At 34.2% G+C, this 10,053-nt stretch overlaps 1 protein-coding gene across 2 annotated transcripts in view; it reads left to right on the top strand.

Annotated features, from left to right (window-relative positions):
* The window catches only part of PTPN4 (protein tyrosine phosphatase, non-receptor type 4), a 90,278-nt gene that overhangs the window by 75,587 nt on the left and 4,638 nt on the right, over window positions 1–10,053 (top strand). For both annotated transcript variants that reach the window (XM_026852583.1, XM_026852584.1), the window contains 6 exons: window positions 900–990; window positions 1,076–1,137; window positions 1,903–2,049; window positions 4,351–4,479; window positions 5,915–6,063; window positions 9,152–9,287. In XM_026852583.1, coding sequence (XP_026708384.1) covers window positions 900–990; window positions 1,076–1,137; window positions 1,903–2,049; window positions 4,351–4,479; window positions 5,915–6,063; window positions 9,152–9,287 — 714 coding nt within the window. The remainder of the gene's footprint in view (window positions 1–899; window positions 991–1,075; window positions 1,138–1,902; window positions 2,050–4,350; window positions 4,480–5,914; window positions 6,064–9,151; window positions 9,288–10,053) is intronic.

Here is a 10,053-nt window from a genome sequence, read left to right on the forward strand (position 1 = left end):
AAGAACGGTGCACTTCCTGTCGGGTCCTAAGCTGTTGATAGCTATAGTCTTTCTTTAGCACTAAGTTGTGCCTTGATAATACTCTCATCTTTAATGCATGAGATCAAGTGACTTAAAGCAGGAAGCAGTAGGTTTGTAAAACACAGGAGTAGGAATTCTGTGAATTCCTCACCAAATGGAGACCTAGCATCGTGTATTAAAATGTATATTTATAAAATATGTACTGTTCTCTAAGAACTTAAAATTTATGTTTCTATACAGAAAGAAATTATTTTCTAGACGTGATGTAAAATCCCTACTTAACCATATGTTTTTAGTCTCCCAAACAGGTTCAATGTTTAAAAGTTTTTAAGGTGCTTTTTATTGAACTTAGATCATTTCACTAATACTGTTTTCAGCACCAGGGTTGTGGCAGTGTATGGTGAGGGCAGGAACCTCTCAAAGGAGATCCTGTGCAGGAAAAGCACGAGGTAGCCCAGGATTCGCTCTACAGTTATTAAAATATGGAAGGACATCTGAAAAAACAAAAGTGAAACAACTGCAGTGTAGGTAGATGCTTATACACCACACGATGTTCTTGCCCCAAATCACTACGTGGAATGTCAGTATCAGTCAATTCCCTTACCAGTATGAAATACTGACTTTTCTCTGGATCAGTGTTCTTATGGAAGCTTCAAGCTTAACTTTCAGTTTCTCTTCAACTAAATTGTGATGATGTCGTGATTATTTTCAATGATCCCACAGCATTTGTAGTTCTTTCTTTTGGAAAGTATTTTCATGTATGTTGAAGCTACCATTGCTCAGTAGTTTAAAATGTTCTAAAAAGTACCTCTGTGCAAATAGTACACTAACAGGTCTTCTGCATCTAGTACAGTCTGACTATTGGTTTTATCTTTTAGCAATTGTATAGGAAAAAGCCTGGAATGACAATGTCTTGTGCCAGATTACCTCAAAACATTTCCAAAAATAGATACAGAGACATTTCGCCTTGTAAGTATGTGTGTTTGTATCAGTGTACTATAAGTATTTTACTTTGGTTAGTGAATAAGTAACATTTTTCTAAAAATTTTTTCAGATGATGCTACACGGGTTATTTTAAAAAGTAATGAAGATTACATCAATGCAAATTATATAAATGTGAGTAGTATTTTTTAAAAGAGCTTCTGGCATTAAGTAATTTTACTTTTTTTAAATGGAGGAGTTGATTAAAAAAATAAAATTTTCATAAATTTAGACTAGAATGGCTGAGAAAGCTGTGGTCAGATGGTTTGAAATTTACTGTAGATACACTTATTTGCTAATGCTTCATGGCAGGTGTTTTTATAAATGAAAACAAGAAAAAGACAAAAACTCTTAAGAGAAGCTAACCCTCTACCAGAGGAATTTGTTCATCTTTTCTGATTGCTAATGTGGCAGTAGTATTCAACATCAGTAAAGTTTAATCTGGTAGCACTTCCTTTTACCTTTTTTTTTTTTTTTAATTGTCAGTAACAACAAAATTACAGCTACTTACCCTCGCTTTCAGGAAGGAAAAACAGAGATTAAATTAAATTTCATGATTGGTAGTTTAAAAGCCACTGTCAGAAACCCACACTGAATATTTGCACCTGAATTACTTGCCAACTTGGTCTATCATTTTTTTTTGGCCAATAATCCTGATTTTGGCAACTACATAACCATCAATTATTATTGGGTCTTTGTAATGGTTTTGTGTGTAAAACATTTCAAAGAATTTTCATCTTTTTCAGAGAATTCAAATTTTCAAAGAATGTGCCAATCCATATTTAATAACTTATAATATAATTAATATAGTTGATGCTTTTTTGGTGTATTGTTCACTAACCCCTAAATTTTTGATGCCTGACTGACTTTGTCTTCTCTTCTGAATTTGTCTTCTCTTAGATGGAAATCCCTTCTTCGACAATAATAAACCAGTACATTGCTTGTCAAGGTCCATTACCGAACACTTGTCCTGATTTTTGGCAGATGACTTGGGAACAAGGCTCATCTATGGTTGTAATGTTAACGACTCAAGTTGAAAGAGGAAGAGTAAGTAAAAGATTTCCTTAAATACTACTTTTATAATCTTCTAAAAATCTGTTGGTGAGTAGTCTCTAAAAGATATACTATTATGACATATAATATGACAAGGGGTAATGGTATTACACTAAAAGAGGATAGATTTAAACTCGATATAAGGAAGAAATTTTTTTACCATGAGAGTGGTAAAATACTGGTACAGGATGCCCAGAAAATAGGTAGATGCCACATCTCTGGAAATTTTCAAAGTCAGTCTGGACAGGTCTCTGAGCAACCGATGTAGTTGAAGATGTCCCTGCTCATTGCAGGGGGGTTGGACTAGATTATATTTAAAGGTCCCTTCCAACCTAAACTATTCTATGATTCCATGACTTTTTTTTTTTTCCCATAAGGGCAGCGCATTCCTAGTACTGTTGTAATGATGATACTTACTTTTTAAACTTTCTGATACTGTTAACACAGCTGATATTTAAACTTTGTTCAGTCCTGAAATACATTGAAGTTTTTACTTATTTCTTAAAATATTTTTAGCTGTCTTTGATTCTTTATTGTAAAGTAAAAAGCAGCTAGAAATTACCTTCATAGGATTTTTTTTCTCTAAACTTAAAAATGAAGGAACTCCAGGAAGTTTAATCAGCTTTTGTAAATTACTTCTTTGATATGCAGAGAGATTAATTTTTTAAGACAGCCTAACACAGCTTTGTAGTCTTAAGATCCCATGCCTGGATGGCTGTCTTGAAGAGAATCCTTGATAAGCTTAAAATAAAAAAATTTTCATAAAATGTTCTTCTGTGGCTACAAATATTTGTTTAATCATATGAAGAAATCATTGTACTTTATTTCCATACAAAAATGTGTAAAAATACAGTACTAGTAATAAAGTAATTAGAGTTATAAATTACTAAAAATAATTGTATATGGTGCTGTGAAAGGCCTCTGGTGTATTTTGTGGTTGGTTTGGTTTTGGGCTGGGGGGGGTGTTAGTTGTAGTTTCTCCTTAACAGCTTTGTTTATTATGCAGCTTTGTGTTTTGGAGACAGGCAAAACAATCAAATCTGGTCATACATGCAGTGTAATTTCAGAGTTATTCAGTTTATAGTCTGGAGCATTCACAGCAGCACTGGCTGGTTGAGTGTGTGGACAGAAATGAGTCTGGAATAATAGTTTAATGGAATTTCTTCGCTTTCAGGATTTTTTTGAAGATGGATTTATAGCAGATTGTGGGTGTTCCAATCAACTCAGACTGTAGTTCATCTGTTTGTATATGTTCTAACCTTTTAATAACCATATATTTGCTGGAAAGTCAGGCCTCTAAATATAATTAAAATAATTGAAGGGGAGTTACAGCATTTTTAAATCATTTTTCAGTGACTCAACGTTAGCATGATGCTGCCTGCTTCCAAATAAATGTGATTAGAGGGAATTTCAGTACAAGTGCCCTTTTAATTTGAGTTTTCTTTGCAGATCTGCTAAGAACAGACTTGCAGCAGCAGTTCTCTGAGGTTCCCCCACCCCTTCAATAATATTTGTGGAGTTCTTTGGAGAGCTGCTTAGTAATAAAATAAAAGCACTTATCTGTCTTATACCCATAGGCAGACTCCCTGCTCTAAAGCTGATCATGAGGCTACTGACATCACTATCCCACTTCATGCCGGGATGTCTCAGTGGAGCAGGAAGTCTGCAAATCTGGCTGCTCTTAAAGAATCGCCAGGTGGGTTGGAAAAACAAAAGTACACTTGAGCTGAAATGACCTCTGTAATTAGGCGTTTAAGCAATATATCTGAAAATCTCAGTGTTCGAAGTTTTCATTCATATTTGAGGACTTGATCAAGAGTCTTTGAAGTCTACCATCTGCATCTCCCTAATTTTTGCATTAGTTTAGCAACTTTTTTGTTGCTTATCACCTTTTTTTTTCATTTGTTCTTTTCCCATATAAATGTGCTTTGAAATGATTAGATTAGGATTTTGGAGGTCAGAAATCTTTATAAAGCAGCATCTTTGTCACTCAAGTCTTAAGATGGAATAGATATACTTTTTTAAAAATTGTAATGAACATTAAAGGCATCCATGTGCAGTTAAACTAACCTCAAGAGTTGGTGTGTGTGTCCTTTTGAGAACCAAGAAATCTCTGTGACACCTTATTTTATAAACAATAGTTAGGTAACATGGTCTGTATGGTAAGTAAAATAATAGTGATTACAGAATGATCAAAATAGTCTTTAATGAACAAAGGTGTAAGGAAGTAGAGAGAATGAAAAGAATACCGTGTGAATTTAAACACAGGCATCTTTAAAAATCTGTTGACCGTAGGTTAAATGTCATCAGTACTGGCCAGAGCCATCAGGAAGCTCTTCATATGGGAATTTCCAGATTACCTGCCATTCAGAAGAAGGAAATCCTGCTTATGTCTTTCGAGAAATGACATTGACTAATCTGGAGGTAAAAGCATAATACATATTTTTAAGTATTAATCTGTGGCATCCTCACAGACTAGCTAAAATTTACTTAATCAGACTTCCTTTTCAACTGGTTATTTCTAGAAGCCTTTAGAAAACTACTCATATTCCCATGTACTTACCTAGTATAAATTCTGCTACTAGAATGATTACAAACCTTTCATTAGCAAAATATCACAAAGATAGTTTCCATAATCATATTAATTGGTTTTAAATGATTTGTCTTAAAGTCTTTACTAGTGTCTTGTAAAAATGATTTGTCTTAAAAGTCTTTACTAGTGTCTTTCATGCCCTGGCCAAAGAATAATTAAAGGAGTTGAGAAACTTGTTATTCCCTTGATATTTTCAGAGCATGAGACACTAGGGGTATTTCATTACTGCAACTGAAAATCTGTCTTTGTAGAGACACAAACAGTTCTTAATTCCATCTTGGAGAATGTAGATGCAAGGAGATGGAAGATAAATCCATCTGAGAGATGAATTTGGATTGTTGATGACATGTACACAGGGACCTTCTAGAACATACATTGCATGATTTCAGGACACGTAGTTTTCAGAGCCTCCCAGCTAGCATTTCAATCTCAGAAATGTTTGAAAATCAGTATCTGGAATTTAGTTCACGTATGCATTTCTCACTCCTTGGGTAACCAGATGAGATGCCAGTTTTATAGAGCTGCCTTTCAGTCAATTTGCAGTTAAAATTCCTTCACTGGGTCCTGCTGAGGCAATTTCTTATTTGTTATCAGCAGTGGAACCTCTGTAAATATTTTGTGCCAAAAGGTTATTTAAAGTGCAGTAACAGGTCTTTGAAATCCTACTTTTACACTGATTGTATGGCCTGTCCCCTCCACTAACCAGTGGCAGATTATATTTGTGATATTAGAGCAAGGGGCAGGGAGTGAAAACAAAGTCGTTCTGCATCTTGTGTAGTACACTGGATAAAACTGAGGTGCAGATAAAGCCAAAACACTGCCGCTGTTCACACAGGGCCTGGAGGCAAACTTTTGTGTCTGAAAGTCCTGCCTCTCTCCTCCTAACCCCAGTTCTGTAGTTTGATCTAGTAAGACAACCTCTTTTCCTGTTAAATTTGTTTTGTTAAAAATTTGACCACCTACACTGTACATCTAGTGTTCAGATGGATCACTGGTATCCTTGAACTGCTTTGCTATTACATGGCATGTAATTGTTTTAACCTATAGAAGATGTAAACATTTGTGGATTGCCTTTTTTGTTTTTAAGAAAAATTATGTAATTATAAAATCCAGAATGAGCAATAATTAACACAATAAAGTGCTGCTAGTTGCCTGAAGCCACTTCATTATAGGTGCAAGTTGATGTAAATGTACCATTGATTTTTTAATTTTTTTTTTAAAATGGTATCTGAATTACCCTTGAATAAACTTCATGTTTCTGATTAGAAAGAGGAAAGCCGCCAACTAACCCAAATCCAGTATATAGCATGGCCTGATCATGGGGTTCCTGATGATTCCAGTGATTTCCTAGACTTTGTGTGTCTTGTGCGAAAGAAGAGGGCTGGCAGAGAAGAACCTGTTGTTGTTCATTGCAGGTATCCTTTTTTTTCCAACTTTATTAAATTATCAAACTGAATTTATTTATCATCAAATAGCTTTTCTGTGCTTTGTTATTGAAATAAACATTTAATTGTATCTGCTTTGGGATTGACAGGAGAACTCAACATTTAAATGAAACAATTGAAATTGAAATCACGTTTCAAAAAGCGAAATTTTGAGCATCTACATTGATCTGTGAGGCATTTTGTTGGGTTTGGGTGTTTTTTGGTTTTGTTTACAGTTTAAATGCCTGTCCTGTATAATAACTTGGGGAAATGGCAAAAGATACTTGGTAACCTTTTCCTCATGGTGACTACTCTACAAAAACTCCCAAATAACTGTATAAATAATCTGTTGCAAAAACTGTGGGTGCTATATGCAGTGAACAAATAAAAGACACTTTCTTTCAAGTCTGCAGTCTTAGGCTACATGATATTTTGATACTTACACTAAGATGACACATTTTTATCAACCATTTACTTTTGTCATGAATTAAAATATCTCTGTTACTCAGATTTTTATGTACATGTGAAGTGTGTTCTTTTGTTTTTCTTGTGCAATAGTTTATAATAGCATTCTACATTCCTATAGTAAATTTCAAAATCTTAATCCTTTAAAGTACCTAATTAGTAAACTATAATAATGCATAATGCCAAATGTCTTCAAGTGACCATGTACTATACCAATTCTTGGTGAGCAGCTATGTGAATAAAATTTGACCTCTAAATTCCCAATACTCCCTGGTCAGTGTTCCTGAGTCAGGTGTGAATTGTTCCTGTTTGAGATAAGCTGAGAGGTTTAAGGGATAAAATTTAAAGACTGTCTAATCTACAGGTAAACTAGACATTTATTGAAGGAGATGAAAGAAAAATGTTTTCTCTTTTCAACACTTCGTGTATCAGAAATTGTATTTAATTGGTTTTGCTTTATGCTTGTCAGGTCAATCTTATTAACTAAGGAAACCAGTACTAGAATGCCACTGTCTTAAATTATATTCTTCCTTGACTTTCATTATTGATATACTTTTGTTGATACGGTTATGAACAAATAGTGAAAATAACAGCCAAATGCAACTTTTACAATATAAAGTGTGCTAGTCTGCAGAGACTCTGGAACCACAACTTGGGAGAGCATGAACAGTTTCATTCATCTCGATGAGGCACCAAGTCAGCTCCATACTAATAATTTCAATACCAACATTTATAATAGTTTTACATTCCACAGAAGAAAAGAGAGGGAATATCATAGTTCAGTGTAATTTACTTAATTGGCTTAACTTGATGGAAATGTTTGGAAATATAACCAAATTCCGCTAGTGAATCAAGCTGAAGTTGCCCAGGGCTTCCTTCGTATGGTGCATGCACACTTTTTAACTTCTGTTAAGTATAATTGGACAAGGCATTAGCACAACAAAAAGGTGAAACTTGTTTTCAGAATTAAGTCACCAGCTTTGGTGTGGGGAATCCAAGTAGGTAGTAGAGCAGACTTTTCTTTTGTAAAGTAGTAGTTTAAAAAGAAAAGCAAAAAACCCCATAGAGATTCTAAAGCAACAAAAACTTTAAGAAATTGGAAAGATTTTTGTTATGTTGAACTACTTAAAACACTAGTTTCCAAGCTTGTGTTCATGTGTGTGTTTTTATTTTTACAAGACTCCTACTAGTTTAGTTGAACAGTTTTTAATTCTTGTTCTAGTTAAGATGGTGAGCCACCTGTCCTTCATGATTTTCACGTCCTGTCGCAATATTCCCCTTCATCAATCAATGATTTATTTTTCCAAGCTGAAGAGTCCTAGCCTACCTGATATCATATGAAAACTATCACACTTTACATAATTCTTGTTGCCCTTCTCTGAATCTTTTGAAGCTGTAAAATGAGACATTAGGTTCTTTGGCAGATACTGTTCCTGTTTGGATTTGATAAAGCATTCTGCATATAAACTATATATATATAAATTCTAGAAATATAGTTGACTAATTTTATATAATCAGCACATTTACACCTGATCATAAAATTCTCATGACATCACTGAAATATATAGTAGCTTTAATGCCACCTTCTGGGCAAAGATTTAAAGTAGTAGTTTGGCCAGACTTAATTTGAAGCTATGCTTCAGAATCTGAACAATTAAATTTCGAAGTTTGGAATGTTCATATTAACTAATTTAGAAGCAAACACTTTCATTTTACGACTAAAAGAGCATTTGCATGAGTTGAGATAATACTGGCATTTGAAAATACGGATTTGGTCCTGTATTCAAGTGTGGAGAAACACTGGTTTCCTATTTCAAAAGTGCGACATAATTTTCTTGAATATGAAAGATTTTAATTTGAAACTGATTATCAAGTTCAGGGTTAAATATTCAGTCTTTGAGGATTTCTACTTGTGCAAAAGTATATGTATATGTAAAACAATGCAGATAAATCTTTAGATTTGTTTTATTTTTAAGCTAAAGAAGATTCATGTAACTTCTCTTAACAGTTTTGCCATTCCAAGATGTATATATTATGGTTCTTCCTTGTCTTGAAAGGGATTGCTATTACATATTCCTTTTCAATCTACACAAGTTAGATCACTCTTGTACTTTTTAATACTAAGAAAATTATCTTTATTATCATCCTCAAAAAGTTTTTAGTACTTGTTCTATTTCTTATTCTGAAAGATGAAAGTATTGATCACTTCATAAACATGGTTTTATCAAATCAGCACAACATTCCAGTAACGGTCATTCCAGTAGTGGTCAAATTGACACAAAGTGCACAGTGCGTTCAAGGTATCTCTCCGTTTTGTTGGTGATCTGAATAAATACCTGTTTGTAAATTCTGCTCAAGTGAATGGTCAGGTTAAGACAATCCCTCTTCAAAGGATTGACGATTCTGTACTGATTGTTTTAGCTTTGTTCAGGCAGGACAGAGGCTTCCAGTGACACAGACACAATCTGTCTAACCCCTGCCCTGATAGTATGTGAATCATAATGATTAGTCAGGAGAATCCCTGAGAAGGAAGGTCTCTAGGTATGGACTATATTCCAGACACTTTGTTTCATTTTCCATTTTGGTTGGTTTTGTTGTTGTTTTTTTTTTTCAGTGCTGGGATTGGACGGACAGGAGTTCTTATCACTATGGAGACAGCTATGTGTCTCATTGAGTGCAATCAGCCTGTTTATCCATTAGATATTGTAAGAACCATGAGAGATCAAAGAGCCATGATGATCCAAACACCTGTGAGTATCATACTTGTTCTATGTTGCAGAATAATTTCGTATTATCTAGTCGTATCATTAGAAGGACTTGTAATATACTTGCTGTTGATCATACTGCTAAAACATCACCTTTACCCAGTGTAACTGTAGCCATGACTCCAGGCAAGAACAAATTGCTAAGGCTATTAGAAAGGAGCCATTCTTTAAATTTTTACAACAAAAACTTGAAAAAAGCAGCAGCTGTTTCGGGGATACCTGTCAATTAATGTCAAAAAGGGACAATTTAGGCAAACACAGAAGCATCTCAGATGTGTAAGAAAAACCTTCAGTGATGCAGTTCAGTGATTTTATGTTGCCTTAGTTATAATGAAAACAAGCCTTAACTCTGCCCTATAGTGTCTCAATTAAAGGGAAATAATCAGAAACATATTATTCTTAAAAATCAGTGTAGTTAAATCTGATGTGAGATATATTGAAGTAATTTTAAGTGTGTTTGGTCTAAAAAAAGTGACTTGCTACCAGGATTTTTAGTGCTGTCTTCACATTTGAGGTATCTTAAGATGCTAGAATTTTTCCTGGATCTATAATGTTTGGGGATTTTTTGGATAATTGTGATGTTGCTTTAATGTATTGTATTTCAGAACTGTAAAGTTTTATAACAGATTTAGAAACTTTTTATTTGTATCAGCTGTTGTGTAACTCTGAGGGCAGTTTGTATTTACATTTTTTAGAAAATACCTAAAAAGGGTCAAAAGTTTGAGTTGTGTTGTCGGGGGGGGGGGGGGGG

Source organism: Athene cunicularia, assembly GCF_003259725.1.
Source record: "Athene cunicularia isolate RWA chromosome 7 unlocalized genomic scaffold, athCun1 chr7_part1, whole genome shotgun sequence".
In the NCBI taxonomy this organism is placed as follows: Eukaryota; Metazoa; Chordata; class Aves; order Strigiformes; family Strigidae; genus Athene; species Athene cunicularia.